Raw genomic sequence first — 27,214 nt, forward strand, 5'->3', positions numbered from 1 at the left:
TTCAGCCTCCACAAGAGAAGGCTGAGGGGGGATCTAGTGGCCATTTACAAACTAGTCAGAGTGGACCAGCAGGCACTGGGGGAGTCCCTGTTCCCCCGAGCACTCCCAGGAGTGACAAGAAATAAGGGTCACAAGCTGGGGGAGGGTAGATTTAGGCTAGACATCAGGAGGCACTACTTCACTGTCAGGGCGGCTAGGATCTGAAACCAACTTCCAAGTGAAGTGGTGCTGGCTCCTACCCTGGGGGTCTTTAAGAGGAGGCCAGATGAACACCTTGCCGGGCTCGTTTGACCCCAGTACTCTTTCCTGCCATGGCAGAGGGTCAGACATGAAGATCTGCTCAAGTCCCTTCTGACCCTACAAACTATGAAACTATGAAACTATAAGATGATACAAGCAAAATGCTTTTTAAGTGACCAAAAACAAAACACTTTGACATTATTGAAACTAAATAAGAGGCGTGAAACTAAATAAGAGGCGTGAAAAGATTGACGTTTGACGTTTTCACATTTAAAAAATGTTGATATTCACACATTCCTTGTACATATATAGATTTTGGTTCACTTTCCAATGGGAAAGCATTCCATCAAACTTTTTAAAATCAGAGCTACTTGCGGTTGGCAGGATTCCCTTAAAAGATCTTGATTCCATATAACAGTTGCATGAAAGACTCATTGATGTTTCATTCAAACGAACCTGAAGTTATGTATCTGGGAACTGAACAACTTAATGCTGTCTATTTTAGATATTTACTCTACATTCAGTAACTGTGTGTGTCAAGGTTACTAAAATGGAATGAAACCTATAACTTTTGGCTACATCATAAACCAAGGCTGTCAGATTGAGCCACATGGCCTGCTTAAAGATATATGTGAAGATTTCAAAAAGGATGAGTATAAAAGCCAGTCTTGGGCCAGAAAATGAATGTAAATAACCTTTTCCCTTTACATTAGAAATGGGCATTAACAAAATCCCCAAATCCAAATGTCCCAACTTTATGGGAAATCGATATCCAGTAGGATCCTTTAATCTCCATCACAGGTTCATGAAGAAGGCAACAATCCTGCTATGTCATCCTATATTATTTTCCTGTTCCCACCAATACCAATGTGCATTTTTCAAAAGGCAGTGTTTTTAGGATATTAGCATCCTGGCCGAATTTAAATTTTGTTATTTATATTTAACCCGTTCAAATTCCCCATGCAATTCTGTTTTGCTGTGGTGCTTTTTATGTCCTGCCTGAACTGCTGTTGTTGTGTTGTGCAATACTGAAGCTGTGATGTTTCCATATCTCCCCACACTATGCACAGATTAAACCTTAAGTTTACTTGGTATATTAGGTTATTAAACACTTTGACTTCTGTTTGGATGAAATGTGCTAGCTTACTGTCAGATAACTTTATCATCATCAAGCTATGTTCTCTTTCAGAAAAAATATAACCCCAGCGTTAAGAATACTGATAATTCTGAAGAGGGGAAATGAAAACTTTGGATGTTCCTCTGCCTCATTTGGCTGTTATACCTGTACTGAAACTACTTTGATTAAGAAAACAAACACAAAAATTAACCCAACAGACTTTACAAGTGATTTTAAAGTATTTTAACAAGTGTAGGTTTTGTTAATATAATTATATCCTGCCATGTGTGAAGAAATGTTTGGAATATTCAGTGATAGTGAACCCCTAAGACATCATGAGACATCCTTACCTTGCATTTAAAGGGTTTGACATCAGAGTGAACAATCATGTGTGCCTTGAGAGTCTGTTTCTGCACAAAGCTCTTGAAGCAAAGGTGACACTGATAGGCTCTGATATTGGTGTGGATCAGCACATGCCTCTTCATGTTGGCCAGCAGGGTAAACTCCCGACCACAGATACCACATTTGTGCTCCTTTACACCCTGGAAAGAAATAAAGAATCAGAAAGCTAACTAGGTATGACTTCAGTTGTTTTACTTTCAGCACAGTAAAATATGGGTCATTCAAGCTATGCTAGGAAAGCAATTACATAGATTCTTTTCTTTTTAATATTACTAGTTCCAGTAATATATATGTGGATACTTTCCCCCCTACCCCCCCAAGTAAATACAAATCTAAGGGAAGAAAAAAGAAACTCTACTGTGTAACTGGGATTAAGAAATAATGAATTTCACTGCCATCAGTACATCTACTGAGCAGCTTCACTGATGGAAAAGCTCCACTATCCCACAGTTACAACTTAAATAAAAACTGCGTGTTGGCCAAACGTGTATGTTAAGGATGATATAATGTAGCATATTGGGTCATGGTAACTAACGGTCTGAGCAATACCTGTGGAAGTCTAGCACTGGTTGATTTCAATGTCTAAAGGAACGAGCTCTATATAACAAAGAGTATGCCTGTATTTTGAAGATAATATAGAAAAATCCTACAGAATTTCTGTAAGAAGCAGAAGAATCATGTAATTAAGCAACAGTATAATTGGAATTGGACATTTCATAGGGATTACTGACCATTTCTGGGTCATAAAATAAGGCACTAATCTCCAGAAAATGCCTGATTTTTTTTAATATTATAGAACACGGAGTAGGTCTGGAGTAAACTGAGGCATACACACTTATCTTGGAGCCTGATCCCTTTCCATGTAGCCAATGGAACAACACTCCAATGGGCTTTTCACTGAACCCGAAATGAATTATTCAGTTTCAGTTGGTATTTGCAGGACATCTCAAGTGCCATCCATATCATCCAATCAGAATGCTGAAAGAAAAGGCAAGCCTCCTTTGACCTGGATATGGCCTAAGACCTAGATCAAAAGTATTTAGGTGTCTTCCACTAATTAAAAGACGTGGAAGTTACATGCCTAACTACCTTAATGAATCTTACCTTACCTCAGTAAGGCAGGTATGGAAAAGTAATAAGCTGTAAGTGCCATCTAAGACTATTGATCCAATCCCATATAAAGAGGGCTCACCTTAGCTTTTGCTTTCATGCCAATAGTTTTGTATCTACATTCAAATTAATTGTTTGTACACAATTAATTATAAAGCTTTTACCTGTGGATACAAATGATAGTTTTAGATATTTAGCTCTGTGATTTGAGGCTACATTCTGGATCAGGTCCTATTTGCCCAGTTCTCTTATTGATATGCAATTACCCCAGGACAGCAGGATAATGGTGCAGTACTGGCTATTCCAAGTCTGCCAAGCAATATGTTTTATTGACTTATTCATCGATGCACCCCAGTACATATAAACTAAATACCCAGTTAAGTTAAGCAGAGGACTAAGTTATATTTTTCAATAGAAAAAAACTGGAATGTTAATTGATAAAGGAGCATTATACAAAACTAAGATTTTAAATAGAGGGTTGTGCTGAAGATAAAAACAAGCTGAAATAGAGGGTATAATTTTGTTTTTGGTCAACAATGCAAATGGCTTGACTGAACTCTCAGGTTATTGTAAGACCTTCTGACATGGCCCTCCTTAACACATGAGCTGGTTTCTCTTATTGCCCATTCTACAGCTTGCTTTCTTAAACACATCCATACACACAGCTATTCTAAGGGCCTATACCTTACTTATGTTCTTGTGAGGATATATGCATCCAGGGCTGGTGTTGGCCTTCAGAGCAGGGGTAGATATAACCTTTCCAGACTTACCTTATGGGTCAAAGAGTGTTGTTTAAGATGGTGGGGCTGCACAAACTCCATGCCACATTCTGTGCAGATGTATGGACGGATGTCTTTGTGCTTCATCATGTGATTTTGCAGCTGGCTTGGATATTGAAAAGTTTTATCACATTCTGTGCAATTGTACTGTATAGGACCACGATGGGTTGTTAAATGTCTCTTCAGTTGAGCAAGAGTTGGAAAGTCTAGACCGCACTCCACACAAATATTCTCTCTGCCACTCTCATGCTTGGATTCGTGTGCTTTCAGCTCACTTGGGTAGGCAAAACCTCTGCCACATATTCTACAGTTGTAGGGTTTGATGTCACTATGTTGCATCATATGTCTTTTAAGATGACTGGTTTGGGTGAAAGCTTTGTGACACACCTGACATTTATGTGGTCTAGTGCCCTGATGTGTTAACATATGTGTGTGCAAGTGACTCAGCTGCTTGAAAAGCTTGCCACACCGAGAGCAAGCATGAGGTTTGATACCACTGTGTCCCAAAATATGGGTGACAAGATTATACTTGGATGTGTAGGACTTCTCACACATCGGGCACTGCCAGCGTTTCTGTTCACCCCCAACATCCACATAATAGCTGTCATCAATTTGGAGATTGACGTCTACTCTTTCCACCTTTTGTTTGTTTTCACCATTTTCCCTTGCTTCAGTCCTCCTGAATGATGGCTCTGGTGGACTTTTCATTTGAAAGGGATTCCTGATATGAAAATTTGAGGGGACAATAAAAGGAAACATCAGGCCAGGATGAACTTTTGGATAATAAGAGTAAGGAGACTGCACAAAAGCAGGTGTGTTAGGCCACATCATACTAGGCTTTATTGATTCTTGTTTAATGGGCTTTGCTGCAAAATGCTCCAGAGTCCTGTAGAACTGAAAGCCTAGGTTACACAAGTCTATCATTTGGGAGCTGTACTTGGGCTGTGAGGATTGTTGAAACATCAAAGGAAGACTATTGTTGTCTTCAGATCTGTGTGATGGTGAGGTGGGATCTTCTGGTGTGACAGTAGGAGGCATTTTTGTGGGCATGCTTTTGCGTTTTCGGGACCCTCCTTCCAAGGATCCATGGAAGGTTTCTATATCCCCTAGGGAAGGACCATACTGAAACTGTGCAAGTTGTGGTTCAAACTCTTCATTGAGTGGTACAGTTCTGTGAGGCTTTTCAACAGGCCCTAGTGGCTGCAGGCAGCGTGACAAGGGAGATGCCTGTGTATTGTCCACATTGTTCTCATTCTTCATCATATTTAATTCCTTCTGCATGTTCTGCCTGCCTCAAAAGCAAACAAAAAAAAATCCTTTTTAATTCTTCCCTCTTTCTCCTAAGACATATAGCGTGTTGCTTAATCCATATCTAAAAAAGAATAAGCACTCGTATAGTAGTTTCAGGACCATATAAGAATACCAGTTTTTTCTGCTATTCAAAGTTTATTAGTGGAGACAGGCCAAAGCCGCTTGTTCTCCTTTAGAATTAGTGGTTTAAGTCAAGTTTGGTTCATGCATTGACTTTAGGATATATTCAAGCACATAGTAAATGTTATATTGTTTAGCAGATTAATTTATCTTCTAACATTTCTACTTCATTTAATTCAGCCAGCCCATCTGTGGGCTTGTTCCTGTTCTTGACTGTGCATGCCCTGGTTCTGCCTTGAAAATATCCAGCAATTAAACAAGTACATTTGTTATGGTTGTCACATGAAAATTGAAAGCCAAAAAACTTCAAGTTTGAACTCTTTGTATTGCTGCTGCAGAGGGAAACAATGGCAAAATAAGTTCAGGATACTGTGTACCATCATTGCATTTCCTGACTTCTGTCACTCTGTAAGTAATATGAAGGTAAAACAATGAGTGGTTGTAGGGTTTTTTTCTTCCTCTTTTTTTAACAAAAAGAGGCTAAACCATTGACTAGGATTCAGATAGTCAGCAATATTTAGTTACCCCCAACCTAGTCAAGTAAACATGGCAATGTTTGAACAAAGAGAGCATATTGAACTTTGAATAATATTGACTCCCCTTTGGCTTTCCAAAGCAGCTGAGATCCTGTGGCTGCCAGATCTACTTTGGCAACACTTCTATGCCTTGTCGTGGAATAAATTCATTGTGCAAAATCTTGAAAGCCATGCACAAATTACATGTACCACTAGTGCCAGTGGGAGCCTTTTCTGAAAAATGATAGGGTAAAAGCTGATGATCACAGGATCTGGTGCCTTCAAATTAGAGCACTGATTTTTACTTTGGCCCTCCAATGAACCATATATTTTTTGTATAACACCCAGAAAGTGATTAAGTCAGAGAACCAGACATCTTTCCACTTCTCCATCTATGCATGTTGATAGCTATAAATATCCTTATTCTTGGAAACACAGGTGTGGGGGTGGGGTGGGGTGGGGTGGGGGGCAAAGAAACAGTGCTAAGGAAGCTTCTGTTCTTTTTTAGGGAGCTCTGGATAAACCTACTAAAATAGATAAAAAATATTTACATGACCTAGTTAGGATATGGAGACCAGAAAGCATCTTAAAGACCTGGTTTCAAATGGATGATTAAATCTTCAGAATATAGGAGTAATAATAGAGGGAGTTTTGGAGAGATCTCTGAGGCAGTATATGGGGAAAGGGTTAGGTAATGAAAGTTTGAGACAGTATTGTAAGGCAAAAATATTTAGGAAAATTGCTCACCCGTAATTCATTGGTGAATGAATGGGAATGCCACAGTGCACGAGAAATGTAATTGGAAGAGCAAGGCCTGGGTTCTCCAAAATTATAGTTACACATATAATTATGTATCCGTAACCTTTCTCTGAACATTGTGGGCCTACCTCTTTAATGCCTTGTTTAGCCATTTTCATATGTTCAAAATAAGTATAACATGTATTAAATATTGAGGTAACTTTGTGGCCAAGATGGCCCAGGAGATATGCGAAAGGCAAGAAGTCTTGTGGGTGGTATCTTTTATTGAACCATCTGTATGTTTGGTAAGAAAGCTTTCAGGTATCACAGTACCCTTCCTTCGGCCTCTACTCTAAGGCAACAGAGAATTGTGCCTCATATGTTTACTGTTGACACCCTAACTGGTGCTGAAGTTGGGGCTCCTTGCTCTGCTCTTTGGTGCTTTCTTCTTTCAGGTCCCATTTCTTTAACTTTTACCTGGGTTTTTGAGCCATTTTGGGGCTGAAGTAGAGACAGGCCATGAACCTATTTGAAAGAGTATCCTTGAAACAATAGAAAAATTGCTGGTGAGGAATTATTGTATTGCTCAAAAAAGAACTAGTCTTGCAAAAAAGGCAGATATCATGGTACTATATTCAACACTGCATTCTACAGTTGTTGGATTGGGCATATCTAGGAATGCGGAGTGTAATTATTCATGGGCCAGCAAAACCACAAAGGTGCTGTGCAGTCAGACTGAAGTGAATAAAGAATCTAAGAAGGGAGAGTTTAAAAACACCCTGCTCCTCTGAGAGAAAATGTATCAAGAAATTATGTGTTTGGTGCAAGCCAGCAGCATCAATTCAGTCTGAATCATCTCATTCTGTCAAGCCTCACATAGGAATGGAGTAGGACAAAGGATCAAATCTGAGGTGTACTTGTGCTCCCCCTCAAGTCAACATCCAAACTTCTGTTAGCTTTAATGGGAGCAGGATATTTGCCTTGGTCAATTAACTCCATAAAGCCAGGTCTCCTGCTTAAAGTTTGGCAAAATATAGATGAGACTTAGTGACAACAGATAGAATGAATGTTCTGTTCTGCTTTAAGTAATGGTAGTAGAGGACATCGTACTAAATTAATATAACTCCACCTTACTTCAGCCTATTTGACTCTGGAGTAGCATGACCTTCTTTAACAGTTAACAACATGAAGGGAAGAACTCTCTCTCTCTCTCTCTCTCTCTCAAGTACTTCATAGATGCCTATCACCTTAATACCAAAGCACTAAGCACTACCAATTTCTTTTCTTTTTCTGCACTTATTTATTTCTAGTGAGCACAATAGTAATGGAGATATTAAACAAAGTTCAATTCTTAAAATCTGGATAAATACCTAAAAGCACAAATGTTGATCTGGATCATTGAAGTCCCTTTATCCTATAAACTTAATCTGGCACTCTCACTAAGACAGAACTCCTTAGCTATCTCAGCACCTGAACATTGAAAACAACATATCCACACTTTTCAGAGTTCCTGAAAGTGTTTGTTTTCACCTGGAGTCTAGAAATAAGTAGATTGTTTCAAGTGTTTCTTATTTTCCCAAGATTCGTCCAGCCACCCCTTATCTAATACAAAGTACTATTTCCATAAATCCCCCTTTCTATAAAAGGATATATTGAATAGGTCAGATTAATAAAAATAGAACTACCAAAAAAACTCTCCATCTCTACATTGAGTTCAGAAAGTTGCTATGATTTTTCCAGGAGACACAAATAACTACACAGGAGCTAAGTAATATTGTTGGATTAATTTCCAGGAAAGAGTTAGAGAACTTAACAGTGAAAATGAATCGCTTTTAATTTTCTTATTTCCAAGCACAATATGTCCATAGACAGAAACAAATACCCTAAAATAGCACTTAAATCATGTGACTCATTCTACCTGCATACATATTGTTTGTCACTTGACTGCATGAAATCCTTGCCATATTAAAATAAAGAGCAAAAGTTCCATTGGCTCCTACAGGTCCCCTGTTGTTTTAACCCCTGTCTGGAAGGCACTGCTATTTATCTGAGCTGCAAGGAAACCAGCATAAGTACAAGGGTTCTAAATAGCTCCAGTTTAGACCCTAGCAATAGATGATGCTCCTATCATACAGTAGAGATAAGGGGAGCATCCTCTGAAATGGGAAGCCTATGCTAGTTTCATGTGAGATCTATGCTTAGGTCCTATGTCTGGAAATGAACAAGAAATGGAGATGAGTTTAGAAATAGAAGGGAGCAAGTTTGGGTTTAACTCAGCTACAATAGGAATGGTGTGCTTTAACAACCATACATGAGTCTGAAAACATAGCTGAATGTAGCATGTACTAGTGCCTTCCCACTTTCCACATGGACCTTGAAAGACTGATGCTGTATTTGCAAGGAAAGAATCGTCTCTAAGAATTGTTCTTTTACTACTTTACTGTTGTTTCTGTATATGTTATGCTAAAGACACATTAAGAAATAAAATAAAGCTGCACTCCTTCATGGATTGAAGGACACTGAGTAACTGGAAAGCATCACAAATCTTTCTGAACAAGCATCTGCTTTTCATAGCAGACATTTGTAAGTAATAATTTTACTGGCCTGTTTCTCATTGCTTCAGTAGGTTTAATGGCTTCTTTTTTACATAATTCAGCTTTAAGGTTTGTTTTATTCTTAAGTGTGTTCAGTCATAAAATTGTGGGGTCAAATGCTGAAGTTCTTGCTCAGTTTTTATTTATTTTTTCTTTATGCAAAACTCCATTGATAGAGATTAGCTTTAGTAAAGGGTCACTAAGTCACTCAAAGCTAATCTAACTTTGTTACCTACAAAATATTGTCAAGTATTTCACTCAGTATAATTTAAATTGGTGAAACTGCCATGTACATTTATGCAAATGTTCATTTTGCATTGCTTTTAGCTAAACAACTTTTAATTGGTTTTGCAGCTCAATTTTCATTCAGCTCTCTGAGCCAACATTTCTGCTCTCTCATCACACTTCCCTCTACTTCTTTGCTCTGGCAAAAATACCAACCTCAATATCTCTTTTGTTTCCTCCTTCCACTGTTATCTTTGTGCTTCCTCCTACATGTGAGTGACATACCACTCTTGGTATGGGTCCCCTCATTTCCACTTCTTCTGTGGGAGATCCTAGTTGAAAACTAATAGTAATTTTTTCCCCCTGTTATTCCAATGTGTCTTGTGTGTCTAATTGATTCTGTGGCCTGTGTTATGCAGGAAATCAAACTATATCCAGAGAAGACTGATATGATAATCTAAAGCCCATGATCCATTTGTTTGTCATCTATGTTGCAAGCTCATTAGGACAGGGATAGTCTTGATACTTCTTACATAAGGTAAAATACATCTTCACAGTTTAACAAGTAGAAATAATATCAGGACTAGACATTTCTCACTCCACTGTTACTCACTATCTGGCTATTTTCAAAGCATGGGAGAATTATAAGGCTTAGTACTGTTAGGTGTGCAAGCATGATTCATAAGATAAAACCAGAGCTTTCAGATCAGAAACCATAGTGTTAAAAACATTCTGACTGTTGTGATCTTTCTGAGTTCTTTGCAACAGAATTGCTGTATTATTTATCTGCAGTCAAAAGGGTCAAAACTAACAACTGGCATTTTCTGTGGGGTGCCTCAAGTATATGAAAGGATGCTTCAGGTACAAAAAGGTTGAGAACCATTGGTATAGACATACCCCTTGGCATCAGTATGTCCCAACAGATGCCTCCAAGCATGTTCCACCCACCTTGCTCCCACTTACTGCTCCCACTCCCATGGTTTGCACCACAGCTGCTCTTGAGACCTTAGTCTCCAGTGTACTTAGGGGTGGTACCTGAGGATGATCCTGGAGCAGCCTCACTAGTTTATTTGGTGAGGCTTTAGTGAGCATTAGTGGGAGTGGGTAGATGAGGCATGCTCAGGGCTCCCCTGTTGTGACATGCTGCCACTGCAGTGTAAACATACCTTATGGATCCTTTAACCATGATGTTGAATGATCTCCCTTGCATAGGAAGGAAATTAGGGTGTACTTTCCAACTATGATTTCCATACAGAATAGCCACACGTTCAAACACATGAAGAGAAGTATGGGCTGTGCTAGGCTTATAGCTGAGTTCTACTTCATCCCTAAAACTTTGATGCTGCATTCTTTCGGATTGAGTCTAGAAGACTTACTTTTAAATTGTAATATTAAAACCGCCTTTTCCTACATGCAGGACCAGGGTTTAGAGAAACTGTATTTTCAAGATGAAGGTAAATTCAAAAGAACTTCTTAAAACCAGTGGCTGCAAAGATTCATTAGGGGATCCTGGAAAAGGAGGGGCAGAACTGAGAAATGGACACTCATTGGAGCTTAAATAAAACTTTTTTACTCTCCCAATGCTAACTTTCTTTTTGAACCCTTGTTTGCTCTCTCCTTCCCTCACATCTGCCTTCCACACACACTTTTGCATAATCGGATCTTGTCTAAGAAGAAGTCAGTAGGATCTGAGCACCAGTTTTGAAGTGTCTTGTGGAATATGCTTTCATAAATTAGGTCAGTGTTTTCCTAAGTAAGTATATTTACGATAAGAGATTGGTGATGATTTATTTTTGTTCCTTTTCACTAATTGTCATTACTGGTAGTATTGGAATTGGAAATAAGAAAACATTGGTGGCAAACATGATTTGGAATTATTTGAAATCAGGATGTGGGTAAAGTCAGGTTTTTCTCCCTGCATGAACATGGTCCTGTGAAGAGGTTGGTTGTCTTTTCACTTCTCTCTGGGAAATTACCTTTATGTGCTGATTTTGGGCTGCAGGATAAGACTTCTTCTTTCCAGCAAAAAGCGTTTCTCATCAACATTTATGCTGTAAAGTGGAACTAATGATTTGGAAAGTATTTTTCAGGCCTAATCCAAATCCTACTGAAGTCAATGGAAAGTCCTGCATGATTTTCCATATAATTTGTCACTGGGTTTCATTTTCTATCGGTAACTTTTTCCCCTTCTAATTCACTAGAACCATGATTAATATTTCACACTTTTGGAATATTAATTGCATGTATGAAGAAAGAAGCAGCTGGAATTCTTGACATGTCATTTAATTAAATATTAACAACTTTTATAAGGCAGAAGATGAAAAAGTAGTGGCTGATGTTTTAGTACATGCATAAACTTGAAAGATTAAAACATATTTCCTGACGGCTTTAAACAACTTAACGTGACAGTGAAGCAGCTATAACGGAAAGACATGGTTTTAGTTGTGTTTTCATGTGGCTAAACATTTGGGGATTTGGGGATAATACTGTATTCCTTGTTTCACTGGATCTGTTTTGAACACATACCTGCATCACTGCATATTTGAGGCTTAAGTGCTGCAAAACACCTCAGGTTCCTGGAGGTTTCCACAGCAGCACAACTGCACTTGTACCAAAAACAAAGAGACTGGTTGTCTCTTGGCAAGCTGCAGAGTATCTAGTTTTTGTTACTTGACCTAGTACCTGTTGTTGCAGTAAGTATGCATTAGGGCGAACCAGCAGTTATTCACCTTGGATTTGGCTGATTCAGAGGGACAGTGATTCAATTCAGTGATTCAAATGACTGTCCCGATTTGATTCAGCCGATTCAGAGATTCAGGCATAGACTATAATGGGGAATCACTAAAATACCTATAACTTTGTCATTTTACTGCAGATTCAGATTTAAAAAGCAGGGATGGTAGCTCCTTCTGAGGGCATGAAGCATGCCACGTCTCAAGGAGATAGGTGCAGAGGTTTCTGTGAAATTGCACCTCAAGGTTCTGAAAGCAAATAAAAAAGCAAATAGGTGAAAGAGTGAGGAGGGCGGCACTGCACGTGGAGCTTGGGGAACCCCAGCAGTGGGAGGTTCACCTTCAGAAACACTAGCTGCTCCACCAAACCAGGATCCAAGGAGGTGCGGTGGGGTGTTACTACATCCCCAGCAATGCTGAACGCCCTCTCGCTTGGAACACTGGTCGGTGGACAGGACAGGTGTTTCCAGGCAACTGTGGTCAAATCCTGCCAACCTGGCTGCAGGTTGCCCAATAGGCCAAGGGGTCGCAGGGCAGTGGCTCAACATCCTTGGTGAGATAGGCAGCCACTGAGGCCTCCCCACTACCTGCCTGATGGTGGGATCTGGTGCCTCTGGACCTCAACATTGAAACCATGCCCTTGGCCCACATTGGCAGCAGCTGTGGTGGAAAAGATTGGCTTACGGTTGGAGTGCTGGCATGGGAAAGTGGATCCCCCTCTTCCACGTCACCTCTGCCCTTCTGCCTCCCTGACTCTGTTCACCAGCATCTCCGTCCAGTGATTGAGGGTTTTCCTGCTGCAGACGCTCCCCTTCACCCTTGGGTCACACATGCCAGCCAGCATGGGGACCGCAACGGATCCAGCCGTTTTTTGATGCCCTCCTTCAGCTGCTTCACCAGTGCCTGCACCACTGGTGAAAGCGGCTTGCCCCAGCCAGGAACATTGATCCCCTGGAACTTCTCCATTTCATTCTCAAGCTCCTTCACTATGGAGATCACCTGGCTAAGGAGGGCATCGCCAGTGCTGAGGCTCACAGTGGCCTTGAGGAATGGCTTGGCCTTGAGGAATGGCTGAGGCTCATGGATGGCCTTCTGTTGCTCCACCAGCCTTTCTAGCATCAGGTATGTGGAATTCTACTGAGTCTCCACATCCTGCATGATTTTGTGCAGGATGCTCAGCTCTTTCTGTTTGTCCCACAGCATCTTGCCCACCTTAATGCTTCGGTGGAAGTAGCCCTCCACTTTCCTGCATTTTGAAATGAGCTGGCTGATTGTGATGGTGCCCTCACTGGGCGCCCTGTCCCCCTCCAAGGTGTCCCTGAGTATGAGGTGGAACTTGTGTGCCACATAGCGGATGCCAAGAAAGTTGGCATCATGGACTGCCTTGACCATATTGGCCCCATTGTTGGTGACCATGAACCTGTGGGTGAGCTTGCCCTGCCTAACAAGCCACCCCTGCACCATGTGGTTCTTGGCCTCCATGAACTCCCTTGCCATGTGGGACCCATCCATCACCTCCACCTGAAGGACAGCCCACCAATGCCCTGACTGATTGCACCAGTGCCCTGTGAGGGAGAGGAAGGCATAATCTCTACCCCGGCTGCTCTAGACATCCAAGGTGCAATGCAAGGCTACCTGTGGACCTGCCTTCCACAGCTCCTCCTTCAAGCACTCCCTGCATGCCTCATACAGGGAGGGCACCACCATCCTGCTAAAGGTGGTGCATGCAGGCACTTGGTATGATGGGGCCATGAGCACCATGAGCTGCCTGAACCCTGGACACTCAGCAAAGAAGAACAGCTGGCCATCCAAAGCAAGTATCTCCCCAATGCTCTGGGTGATCTTGCTCACCTTTGGAATGCACCCCACTTTGTGTCCGCCTTTCCCCCACTGGTCCAGGGTGGCCTGCCTCTACTTCGGGGGAATAGGGGCTTTGGAGCGAGTGGGGGATTTCCCTTTGGGCATGCTCCCACTGGTGCCAGACTAAGGAGGAGCAAGGGCAAGGGGGTGATGCCTCCTGAGATACAGCAAGATTGCTGTGGTGGTGAAGTGTTTCATGTCCTTGCCCCAGCTGATCTGCCTTCAGCAGTGCTGGCAGGTGGCATACCTGGGATCATCTCCCACCTCAAAAGGATCCCACACTACACTACCCACCTGCTTCTGGGTTGAGAGTGGAGATCCTGCCTTATCCCCCTCCTCACCAGGCACACAACAGGAGGAGCTGAGCCACCTGCCCCCACAACCTCCTCTGAAGTGCCTTCCAGAGAAGGAGACCTGCCTCTAGGGAAACTTTGAGGGATGTGGAGCACAAACTCAGATTCCCTCTCCTTTCCCAGAATTTCCTTTGCTATGGCCCTCAGCTCCTCTGCTTCCAGATCTAGCTCCTCCTCTGGCACTGGAAGGCTCACACTGGGAACTGAAATTGGGGTGGAGAATGTCATGCTGCTGCTGGTTAGTGGTGTTGGTGATACAGGCACAGGCACTGTTACCACCTCCTTGCTCCCACTAGCAGCAGAAGACTCATCACTGCTAGGAAAGAGGGTGCATCTCTGTTTGGGGCGGGAGGGGTGGTGAAACTTGCAGTACTCCCTCTGCCCCCTCTCCCTCCCCTGCCAGAAGATCTGCCATCTGCCTTTACAGCATGCTTCATGTTTGGTGTGCTGCAAAATGTTTGTGTGTGTGTAATATATGTTGTGCTATCTTGCACAGTGATGACACACTGTCAGGGAAAACACAGATTTATTTTGTGGGGGGAAAGAATCAAGACAGACTAACAAGAACAAACAAGAAAATTTGTGGGGAAGAATAAGTTGAAAGGAATGGATAGGGATAACAATAGGGATTGTAGGCAAAGGGTAAGTAGGAAAGGATTGGCTACAACTTACAAGAAAAGAGACTGGCTAGCAAGAGTCTAGCTAGCAAGCCAGAGCCTTTCAAAAGCTGCTGCTCCAAGACAGACACAGCTTACAAAAGGCATAGATCACTTCAGACATAGCTTTATATGTTGTTTCTATGTCCCTCCCCCAGAGCACTGTGATTGGAAGGGAACTCAGAGAAAGATCACAGTCATTGGCCAGCTACAGATGTCAATAGCAGAGCAGTCTTTCCCCCTCTCTCAGCCTTTTCCATATATGGAAGATAACTCATTCCCCCTCCCTCTTCTCAATTTCTGTTTGCTGCAAGCCTTCTGAATCTCCGAATCTCTCCAAAATGATTTGAGTCTGAATCGCTTATGTGTGGTGTGTCATTAACTCAAGCAGGCTCAGCAGAGTGCATGACACTTTAGACTTATATGAATATTTAATTATCTTTTTTCCTGTTGAAGAAGCTCCTGTGTTTCTGTGGACTGAATACTCCATGGAAATGTTTGTTGGGACAACAGGAGCAGGTAGCAAGTTAGCATGTCTGTAGTAATAGGTGTGGGAGAAAGAGTGAGAATAGGGTACTAAAGCAAAGATATGGTTGTGATGAGACTGAGTACCAGTTCAGAGGATGGGATTCAGAAAATCAAGTTGGTTGTATGCATTCCCTATACAGTAGAGGGGGAGAATTAGATGCCTGTGACTGCATGATTAGTGGATGGATGCCTAGTCAGGTTCTGAGATAGGGGAAATTGCATATCTGTCCCAAACTAGTCAGGTACCTGAGCCCTATAAAACTGGACTTCACAGCCTGAAACTTGCTCCCTCACTTAGGTGCACAGGTCACATCTTTGGGTATGGGGGACTGAGTCACTCTCTCCTTTTAAACAAGTGGTGGGTGTGAACTTTATACAATAGCATAGTGGTTAGAGCACTTGCCACCTCAGTCTGAAGGAGTTCAAACCCACATCTAATATACCCTAGGAGAGCGTTCTCACTATGAGGCTAGAGGTGAGACTGGGCAGGGCAGGGGCAATAGTATAACAAAGCAGGGGTGACCTGGGCACCAGCCCCAGGCACTGAGTTGGGGGGGGGGGGGCAAAAATAGCAGCTTTTGGTGCCCCTGGCAACAATTGGCAGATCCAGAATCTTGTGAAGAAGGTGCAGGTGCAGCAACTGGAGCTGTAGGGGTGGTGGCACCCCCATTTCCAGGTCCTCCCCACCATCCTTCCCCCTTGAAAAGGGCAGGCAGACCATGCCACAGGAACAGTAACAACTGGGGATTTCAGGTCCCTGAATCAGGTAAGAATCCCACCCTCCACCCCAATCTCAGTACTTACTCCTTTCCCTCTGTCTCCTCCCTCCAGCCTGCTGCTGCCATTATTTCTGGCCCACCTGGGGTGGGAGTGAAGCTCCAGAGCAACTCCTGTCCTGCCCCAACCAGGTTGTGCAAGGAGCCAGGCTCATGGGGGGACAGTGGTAGTGTGGGCAGCTTTTCCGTCACTGAGCTTGGTCCTGGGCTGCCAGGGGGAACCACACAAGAAGGAGGAGCCCAACTGCTGCTGCCACTGCTGTTATTCCTAGCTGAGTCCCAGCTCCCTACACAGCTGGGTGAGGCAGGGCAGAGCAGGAGTGGCTTTGGTCAGCTTGGGGCAGCGGCAGGTGGGGAGGGGGGGAATGTAAGAGGAGGGGACAGGAAGTGACATTAAGCACAAAGAGGAAGGGAGGTGCTGGAATTCTTATCTGCTTTGGGGGTTTAAAGGTGGGTTTGACTGTATCACTGCACCCCTTCTGGATCCGTGCCTGCTAGCAGCCCAACCCCTATCACTGCCCCTGGAGGCAACCCTGCAGACACCTGGAAACTCTAGATTTCAGTTCCCTCAGACTGAGGAAAGCAATGAACACAAGTCCCTCACTTGCTAAGCAAGTGCTCTAGCCACCGGAGTGTTATATGAAACAGTCACAGTGCCATCTCCTCTGGCTATGTTTATTTTTTGTTTGGGGTTTTTTTAACAAAAGTAGAGGTGACCACTGTGCTTTATGCTGAACTTGACACTGTCAGCATGTTAAGTATGCTTAGAGTGCACTTAATCAGCTTGGGCTCTCATTGGCCTTAAACACAGGGACACCTGCTTTGTGAATCCCAGGCTTTCTATTTGTAAACCTGGAGCCAACATCATACACTTCTGAGCATGAGCAGTAGCAAACATTAGATGCCTAAGTAATTGTACAGATTCTCAGGCACCAAGTAGTATTCTTGGACTAAAGTATTTCAGTGATTGATTGACTGATTAATAAATAGATAGTCTATATTTGCTACTAGCTATAAATCTAGATCCAGCTAACAGGTTTAATATACTAAATAATGGCTTAAGCGTAGTTCATATAGAGTCAATGGGAGTTCATGTGGAATTTGATTTATGGTGCCAATTTTTACCTACTACAACTTCAGCCCTCCTACTGTGTGGGATCTGTCAATTCTTAGCTTTTATTGTTAAAATTAATTTAAGAACATTACCCTTTTAATACATGGAGCTTTATATTATATCTAGTGTGCATGAAAATATTCAAAATAAATCTGCATAATCTCTACTATATGGTGAACCACACTTTGCCCTCAGTTTCACCCATATTACCCCACTAAATTCAGTGGAGAGCATGGGTGTAAATATAAGGACAGGATCTGGTATTAGGACATCAAGTTATGATGTGATATCTGACAGGATACTTTTCTTAAATATCTTAAATGGAGAATTGTAAGAGCTCTCATGTAAAAATTGGAACCATATTAACATCCAACAGTTGAGAGCAATGGAAGACTCTGGACACAAACATATCACTTATCAAACACAACAGTTAAATGCTGTGTGTATGAAAATCAATTTGCAAAAGTTTCTCAATAGGTGTACCATACTGATTTTTTGGTGATTAGTGGGATCCTGAAATACCTCCAGAGTAAAAATGCTAAATCTGTAAGACAATCCTACTTTGCAGCTTTTTTATGAGACTGAACCTTTTCACTCCCATTCACTGCCCTTCAAAAGAGGAATTATACTGGCTGGGATCATTCCTTCCCACTGTAGTTCCTCTTCTGCTTCTGTTTTCTTTTAGAGCTAGGAGAGTAGCCAGGTATCCTCGACTCTCCCCAGATAAGAGTTTATAGCTACCTCCTCCCTCACTTCAATATTGAAGCTGGCCATTGGGTTTGTCTCCTAATCATGAGTCTTTAGAAATGTCTTTCATGGACTAGAGGCCCATGAAATCCCTGAATGCTTCAGGTACCTCCCATGGAGCACCAGGTAAAATGAATGTGTGTGGGGGGGTGGAAGTCAGCTGAAGAGAAGGGGAACCACTCTAGACAGAGCTCTGATAATTTTGATCAGCTTCCATATGAAATCTCCAAAATGATTCAGAATCAGATGAAATCCTGATCCTACTGAAGTCATTGGGAGTTTTACCACTGACTTCAACAAAGCCAGGATCTCACTTTTTGTTTTGGCTTTGAATTTGTTCAGTTATGGAACTCAAAATGAAATTCAAAGATACTGAAACCTTAGGAGTCAAACCTTCCAGTAAGACTGGTGAATCTAAGATGAACTGAAACAAGAGGGCCTCATTCAGGTTTAGAAACTGACAATAGTACTGATAATCTGTCCACCACTAATGTCTTTCAGTTCTCAGTTCCTAAACGTTAGTTCACAAATCATGCATCCCTGATCACTTATACAGCATAAATAGTTTTCCTTATGCACTCTTTCAATTATGAAAACTCAGTTCAGTTTCAAATGAAAATTGTGATTGTTAAAGATCCCACTGACTTTATAAGAACTGGAGTGTTACTTGTTGTACTGGCCAAATTCTGATCTGGGTAGTTATATTATTACTGGGTCTTCTCATAGCTTTAAATAACTAGAATATTGTTGACTCTAGATCTGATCTAGTGAACAGCTAAGCGTTGGGCCACCAAAAAAGACTTAACTGCGTAAACCAGGATTTAGGTAAAGTTTAAAAGTCCAAAATTGTGACTCCAAAAGCTCCTACTTAGTGCCTAATCCTGTGATTAGTCTGATCTCTTAGTCTGGGAGCTAATGCTCTAATCATTATCTGTATAGTGTAGTGGGAAGGCTACCATTGCCATAAAATCTTGAGAATATTTCAGGTTCTGGATCCTAAGTGGATACAGGTGACCAAACTCCAGATAGGAGCAATTCAGACATAACCTAGCACTTAAGTAGTGCATTACATCTGAGGATACTGTAGGTGTATGACAGAACAAAGAACAGAATTTAGCTCTCTTAATCCAACTCCTATACTTCATCTAACTGCAATGCCATCTAGCCTCCCAGGAAAATGCCCCACAAAAACAGTTACAGCCAACTTTTGCAAAGTAGCAATGCACAAGCACCTATAGCTGCCTGGGCAATTATGCTGACTGTGCACAAAGTAGATAACTAGCTGCACACAGAAAAGTCATTATGTAGTTGCATGTTTTGTAGGCAGTAGTGCAGTACATGGACATATTTTGGTATGTTTTTCCATACAGATCACAAGTCTCCCCAAGTTCAAGTTAGACCTTAAAATGCTGTGCTGAAAATAATTAGTTGGAAAGGATGATCACACAAAAATATGGGATGTAAAGGCTCAACGTTTAGTGTATCCACTCTTGTTTTCATAGAGTTGGAAGGGACTTATTTGATCCACGTCCCATTGCAGATGCAAAATTCACTGCTCTAAGGTGATTGCACGACTTCCCTAGGCAACTTCTTCCACTGTCCTACTGTTTTTAAAATTAGGAAGCTTTATTTCCCTGAGAAGTGATTTAAATGTTCTGTGTTAACTATTATTCTGAGAGCCAATGGTGTCTTTGATGCTTTTATTTGCCTACATTTCAGTCAGAGGTACAGCATTTGAGCATGCTGTTAAAAAGATGCAAGAGGTGGTGATGAAGCTAAAAGATGAAGCGGAGTGGTGGTAGGGGACCCTGAAAAGAGTTTACTGTTGCAGAAACTGCTTGGATGAGATTTAATCACTGTTAATTTGCATTTCTAGCTTTAAGCCATCATCAGTCAGTAGTGACTCAATAATTACCCTCAAATAGATTCAGTACTGCCTATCAAATGACATGGTGGTCTCTGATCAGTTCCTTTATAGTCCATTAATGCTTTTTTGACTGTGTTACATGGAGAGGCCAAGAAATAAATTGGAAATGAGTTCCTGGATACACATGAGTGTTATAATTAAGGAGCAGAACATGCAATATACAGTCCCACTCAGTACAGCCCAATATACTCAGTACAGTTTAGAATTACTCTGGAAAAAAATCAGGGGTTAAACCACACTAATACAAGTTGGTATACATATTGTATGGCCACAGCTTACCCCATCGTAGCTGTTTACTTTTACCTGGTCTCAACCACCAAGGCTAGGTACAGGCATTCAAAAAGCCTGAGACAGAATCAATCTAAGTTACGCAGCTTTCGGTAAGCAGAGTCGTTTAGATTGGTAGTGAACACAACACACATTTGCCCTTTGGTGGCAGGGTACAAAGCTTAGACTGAGTTCCACTATTTTTAAGCCAGTCCATGTTTGCCAAACTTCTGTTCTGTTATAGGTATAGACTGGTTTCTGATCACTTATACCAGTAAAAGTGTAATGTTTGCACCTGGACCAAATGGAAAGGTTACTCGAAGACAGATGCATGTTTGTCCACTCTAAATCCTGGTTTAACTTATATTTTGTGTACAAAGGTGCAAGATCATGACATCAGGAGAGGTTACAGTTCTTCTGTCAAATAAGGCAGAAGAGGTCCTTTAGGATCTGAGCATTCTTAAAATCTACCAGGGCAAAAGTGAGAAGTAAGAGTGCAATAATGTATTTGGAAATCTCTCCTGGCTGGGGCTGACAAATTCTAGCTCTGCTCGAGTTTGACTTTGCTTACACAGTTCCATGAGGGCACACATGGCAAATTGGGATTGACTGTGGCCTGTGCAAACTTTTCATCATGAATGGAGTGAAACAAGAATGCATCCTGTCAACTCTAGTTTGTGTATCTGTAAGGATAGGGCAAAGATATGGCACCAGAGGATAGGGCACGAGAGGATAGGGCAAAGATACAGGATGGCCTTGACAGACTGGATTTATGGGTGGAACAAAATCAGATGAGGTTTAACAGGAAGAAGTGCAAGGTCCTCCCCCTGGGTAGGAAGAACTCTCACCACAACTATACAATGGGTGGTGGTACACTGGCTGGCACAGCATCTGAATGAGACCTGGAGGTCACGATTGACTGTAAGATGAACATGAGCCAACAGTGCGATGAGGTTGCCAGAAGGGCAAATAAAACTCTGGTGTGCATCAGCCGATGTGTGGCCAATAGATCCAGGGCGGTACTCCTCCCTCTCTATTTGGCCTTGGTGAGGCCTCAGCTAGAGTATTGTGCCCAGTTCTGGGCACTACATTTCAAGAAGGATGTGGATAAACTCGAGAGGGTAAAAAGAAGGGCCACCCATATGGTTAAGGGCATGGAGGGTAGGCCCTATAAGGAAAGACTCCAGGAACTGGGCCTGTTCAGTCTGAGAAAGAAAAGGCTGAGAAGTGACTTGATAGCTGCCTACAAGTGCATCGGGGGGAACATCAAGAACTAGGAGAGCAACTCTTCAGGAGGGCACCTCGAGGGAGGATGAGGACCAATGGGCATAAAGTAATAGAGGGCAAATTCAGGATGGACATAAGGAGAACCTTTTTCTCTGTAAGGGTCACCAGAATCTGGAAAACACTCCCAGCAGACATGGTGCAGTCACTCTCCTTGGAGGTGTTCAAGGTGAGGCTGGACAGGCACCTTATCAAGTTCATCTGAGCCCAATAACTTCCTGTCCACGGCAGGGGTCTGGACTTGATGATTTTACAGGTCCCTTCTGGTTCTGTGTTTCTATGATTCTATGATTCTGTGTACTGGGAGAGGAGCCCACTCACATCCAAATGAGTGAAGAAGTACATTCAGCATCACTGCAAAATTCCTTGGCTTCTCTAGACTGCAGGTAAGGCCTAACATGACTAAACCATCCAGCAACACTCCTGCATGCTGGTGATTTGTGCATTGGTGACATCTGAGGACAAATACCAGTTATTGGTGAAACAATTAGTTTTCTCTGAAGCCAGCTTCAGGCAAACCAGAAACTTGAAGGAAACAAAGGTCATATACCAACAAAGTCCTGGAAAAAGTTATGTCAAGTCTTCTATAAACACAGGCAGAAATGCACTACCTGTCATTCATGAATGGTTGTACCAGTATTAATGGGAAGATGAGCTCTTTTATCTGTTAGTGTGAACTTTTGCAAGCTCAGTAAGCAAATGTGGAGGTAGAGGGGATTCAACTCTGTGCCAAGCTGAAGGTCTGCAAGGCAGTGATATTGGTGACTTTGGTGTATGGATATGAGACTTGAATGGGACAGAGAAGGCCCATCTGGCAGCTAGAGAAACCATGACAAAGACTCCTACATAATTTCTTTTGGATTAACTGATATAATAGTGACAAACGTTGAAGTCCTTTGACAATTCAGTTTGACAACTGTGTAAGTGTTGAAGAACTGTGAGGGCTCAGCTGCTTTGGGTTGGACACGTATGTAACAGAAAGCCTGGGGCTCTTTGTTCCTTTAAGGGAAGAAGCAGCCCAGCCAGGGAGTACTGCAGGCCACCAGAGCAACAGGTTAATGGAGCAATTGGCAGGCACCTGCTGGCGGTTTGCTGACCAGATGTAGGCAGGACCCTGGGAGCTCATAGGCCTAAGGCTGAGGCTGACTCAAAACAGGGGTTTCTCTCCCTGGCAGCTGGAAGAGGAAGGAGGATCTGCCCAGGAGAGCCCTCAGGGATGCTTGACTGCCTGCTGCAACTGCCTGCAGGAACAGTGGAGCCCAGGATGCTGTAATAGTGAGTGAAGGCCTACACTCTTTAAAGGAGCAGGAGGCAACTTCCAGTGTGAGTTATGTTATAGCCCAGGGACTTGTGTTTATGTTGTGTGCTACTGGTGGTTTGGGATGAGGCTGGAAGGGGAGGTAAGGAGGCCTCATTGGTACCCAGGGGACATTCGATTGCCTTGAGTCCTACCAGGGGCAAGCTAAAGCACAGGGGCCAGGGGCCTGGTGCCAGGGAGGGTGTAGCCACACAGGAGCCAGGGGCTCAGTATACAGGGGCCAGGGCCCAGTGACAGAAGGGACAAATGAAGCTAGTGCCTCAAAGCCAGGTCTAATTCAGCGGGCCTAGGCTAGAAGGCCTAGCTAGATTAAAGGGGCAGAGGCCAAGGAGGCCAAAGCCTCAAAAGAGGGACAACATACCTGTAACACCTGCGAGGCATGGGCCGTGATAAAGGGAAGGATTTGGAGCTACGCACTTAGCTACAGAGGCCCAGCCAGGGGCCTGGGATCAGTGAGGACTAGTAGGGTTCCAGGGACCGTAATGGGGAGTCAGTGGGACCAGAGCTACAAGAAGGTCTGTGGGCAGCCTCCCTATTTATTTATATTTCCTTGAAGGTGTGGCAGGCGAGATAGGAGGGTGCCCTAGGGGTGGAGCCGGGCATGGTTGTGGAACCTCCAGAGGGCGTCACGGCCACCCTTGGGGCCCCGATGTGTTACAATGTAGTATGGACGATAATGCCCCCACAGCTGCTGTGCAGTGAGCTAGAGCTTGGCAAGAGAAAACCTGACTGCCCCGGGAAGTATTTTAAGGATCTTAAACAGCGCTTGGTGCAAAACATGCTAGTTGGCTACCAAGAGTTGTGTCTATGCAACAGAGACCATTCATTGCATGTTTTATCTTGGTCATCACAGTCACTTGTATGCCTTCCATACCTGATTTGCATACCTTCTACCTCTGATTTGCACACCTTCTACCCCTTCTACCATCTAGTGTAGTGATATACAGTAAACAGTTACATTCTGTGGATGTGTCTGCAGGTCCATGCACATCTGAGGGTAGAATCTGGCCTTCAGGTTTGAATTTTCTCTGCTTAAAAATTAGGCAGTGCCCTTTGTTGTATAGTTCAACATAACCTAAGCACTGTGTGTGTAGGTAGGGGCAGAGTGTGTGTTTGTAGGGCGAGTCCCTCCCACACACACCATCATACACGTGCACCCACACCCCCCCTCACTGCCATACATGCAGACCCCCACACCTCCTCACACACCCCAACCACCCTCCTCCCACACACAGGCCCCCACAAACGTCATACCCACCCACACCCTACATTTCCACCCCCCCACATGCTCTCTCAGCCCACATATCCCGAGCCCCCCACAAACCTATACCTACCTCCCCACAATATACAAGAGTAAGACTTCATTTTAAGCTATTATGCAATCACCTCTATGTACACTACACAAACACATGTAAACCAGGGCAAAAATATTTTTTGAAATCTAATTAATGAATATTTTAGATGTTCGCTTTTCAGAATATATTTTGGTATTTTTCTGGTTCCGAGATGGCAACTACCCTTGCTGAAAGGAGTACTTCCAGGAACAAGGGGAGGGACTTCTGGTGGCAAAGGTCAGGGGTTAGAGGGCGGGACTTCTGGTCCCAAGATGGAGACCGGGAGGGGCACCAGTCAATGGGCAGGGCTATCTATGCGGCTTTGACAGCTTGCCAAAACTCAGTAAACAGCCTACAACCCGAAAAAATTGCCCGCCCCTGGGTTAAGGGGTTACAGGTTTTGAGAGCCAGGACGAGGGAGGGCACAGGCGCAAAAGTTGTGAGGGGCGGGGGGGCAGTAACCTTACCCAGCCAGGAACTTCTAAACAGTCCCTGCTGAGTTGTTGCTGTGCATGCTCTGCCCATCCCAGCTCTGTGGCTCATAAAAGCAACAGCAGCCAGGAACTGTTCTGGAGTCCCTAGCCCAGCAATGCTGCTGGGGCATGGACTCCATGGGATAGGGGGCCATTTCGATGCCCCTCTTAACTTGTTGCTCTTCTTGTCCTCTCCTAGGTACTCTACTGAACCCTAGGGCAAATAGGTGACTGCAAGGGATGTGATGAGCAAATTGCAGTCATATAACATTCATTCCAGGGTGGCCTTTCTTATATGCTTTGGCATTTCTTCTTTGATAAGGCATAAGAAATAAGCCTATAAGTGATGAAAAGCAAATAATTATTCTTATTTGAATTAAAAATTCAGAAAAAAAGAACTTATACTTCTTAGATTCTTATCTCATACATATGAGGTCCAAAGGAAGGGCTGATTTTTGTGGAAGGAGCAGGGTTCACTTCACAGTACTCTAGCCCTAATGAAAAAAAAAGTGTTTCTGACTGATCAAGCCAAAAACCTTCAAGGAAGTAATTTAAGATAACTTCCTCTCTGGCTTTTCCCTTACCCTGTAGTGCCAAAGTTGAACCTTATAATTAGTTGAGTAGTAGGAGAAGCCAGTACTTCCTCGTGATCTACCAAAATATGTCCTGTGTAGAGCACTTTATTATTTTACTAACTTCAGTGACAGCAAAAATGAAGGATTTAATTTAAGAACAAGCCATTCTTAGTAGCAACACCTGAAAAACGACTTGATATTGACACCAAGTTTTGCATTAAAAATAAATGATTTTAAATCAATTTAGGTGGAGGGGAATACACAAAAGACTAAGTTTTAACCCAATACAATTTAAAATGGCACGTCTATTGAAAAATGAAGCACAGAATGGAAATTGCAGTTCATTTGTAACCTAGCATCATGAATATGATGATATTCAATTGTTTTATCTGGTAAAAAAAAAATGAAAAGTAATTTTTACCAAAAAAAATCTTTATAATTGCATCCTTTTAAATTGAAACTTCATCAGCATTTAGAAAGTATTTTCAAACAGCTCCAATAACATTTTTAGGCCATTATCAATCATTTTAGCCATCAGTAATCCCAGAGGACTAGTTTTTTAAACAAGTCCTTTCTGTCAAAAGAATAATGCTCAAGCAACTAAATTCCTTCTACACGGACACACACCCACAAAGCTGGCAAACAGCCAACTTCTAAAATGAACTGATCTTAAAACAGTAAATAAAACTAATAAACGGTCATTCAGAGTTTTTACCCTGAAAAGGGGCAATTGTCAGAGGTTTCATGAAATATCCTAGGGACTTCATTATTGCTGGAGATGGTGGAAAGCATTTAGAGTCTAGAATGATTTGGGGCAGTGTGAAACCCCAAGACAAATGGTCAAACTAATTTGTGTGAATTTTTACTAAGAAGAGCATGTTCTCTCCTCTTTCCTGTTGGATTAAATATGTTACGCCTCTTTTTGTCAGTGGTGGATGAGATAGTGAAGTTCCTCATTTAAAGCCATCTTGGATCCTGATGCTCTCACAGGATGCCTGTCATTGATCATGGGTGAAAACTATGTCATTCTTCTGGGCTAGATTATAATGTTCCAACCTGGCTGCAGAAAGCTTTATGCCATGAGAAGAAAAGACAATGAATTGGTGACTTAACGAAGGTAATAGGCCCCATTCAATTGCATTTTTTTGACTCCCATTCAATTACATTTTTTTGACTTGTGGCCTAAATGTAGGTTGAGGGACATCTTGCATCTCCTGCAACAAAGTGTGGGAGTTCTATATGTGCGGAGATAGAAGTCTTGTTCTGTTTCCATTGACATTCCCCAAAGCCAGCATTCAGGTGAAACTGGGCTCATCTAGACAAGACACTAACAGCACAGTAACCTAATAATAGTGTGCAGTAATGTCACAGCACAAACAGTACTCATACGCTACTGTGTAGTTTTATTAGGCTACTGAACAGTAACATCACTTAAAAAGCATTCTCTGGTGCTACTGCACAGTAACTCCAGTTACTGCACATTTATTTAGTACTTGATTATACAAGCAGTGCCATGACAAGGAAGTTTGGTGCCCAAGGCAAAGCCCACAGTGTTAGTCCGCCCTCACCCTGCACACAGATCGCGGGGTACATGCCCCACATGCTTGCCCAGGAGCACACGCAGTGGTGAGAGTTGGCCTCCCCTTGTCCCCACACACCCACAAACAAGCCACTCGTGGCTCCATCCTGCACCCAACCTGGCTGGGCAGTGCCTGTTGGTGCCCTTTCACTTTGGCGCCCAGGGCAGTCACCCCACTTGCACCCCCCTTGCTATGATACTGTACGCAAGTACTAAATTTAATGCATGGTAGCCACAGCTCATTAATGAACATGTAGATGCACCTACTGCCTTCCAGTCTGTACTGCTTCTGGTAATGGGAACAAGTTTTTTGAGTTCATTATTAAGCAAGGAAATTGGTTGTAAACTTTACATGCTTCTGTGGTTCCCCATATTTTTAAAGCATAAGTTGTACTACTGCAGAACACTTCTTTCCTTCACATCTGTGAATATTTTTCCATGAGATGAGCACTTCTAATTCCTGTTAAACTTAGGAATGTACTATTGTCAGTTCATCCCCATTCAGAGACTTCACTATAGTTTTCTACAATATTTACATTA

At 42.7% G+C, this 27,214-nt stretch overlaps 1 protein-coding gene and 1 long non-coding RNA gene across 5 annotated transcripts in view; one reads left to right on the forward strand and one right to left on the reverse strand.

Annotated features, from left to right (window-relative positions):
- Positions 1 to 1,714, forward strand: part of LOC106722262 — an 18,838-nt gene extending 17,124 nt beyond the window's left edge. For both annotated transcript variants that reach the window (XR_003094369.1, XR_001358117.2), the window contains one exon: positions 1,430 to 1,714. This is a non-coding gene — a long non-coding RNA (uncharacterized LOC106722262). The remainder of the gene's footprint in view (positions 1 to 1,429) is intronic.
- ZNF366 (zinc finger protein 366) overlaps positions 1 to 27,214 on the reverse strand; it is an 88,861-nt gene that overhangs the window by 55,943 nt on the left and 5,704 nt on the right. For 2 of the 3 annotated variants that reach the window (XR_003094368.1, XM_025205661.1), the window contains exons 2-3: positions 3,640 to 4,936; positions 1,708 to 1,899 (exon numbers count right to left, since the gene is read on the reverse strand). Coding sequence is in view for 2 of the 3 variants with exons in the window: in XM_025205661.1 (XP_025061446.1) it covers positions 1,708 to 1,899; positions 3,640 to 4,929 (1,482 nt within the window). In the remaining variant the exon portion in view is untranslated. Of the gene's footprint in view, positions 1 to 1,707; positions 1,900 to 3,639; positions 4,941 to 27,214 lie in introns of all 3 variants that reach the window. The other variant, XM_006024905.3, reaches the window with a different exon arrangement.

This window comes from Alligator sinensis, unplaced genomic scaffold (genome assembly GCF_000455745.1).
Source record: "Alligator sinensis unplaced genomic scaffold, ASM45574v1 scaffold274_1, whole genome shotgun sequence".
Lineage (NCBI taxonomy): Eukaryota > Metazoa > Chordata > Crocodylia > Alligatoridae > Alligator > Alligator sinensis.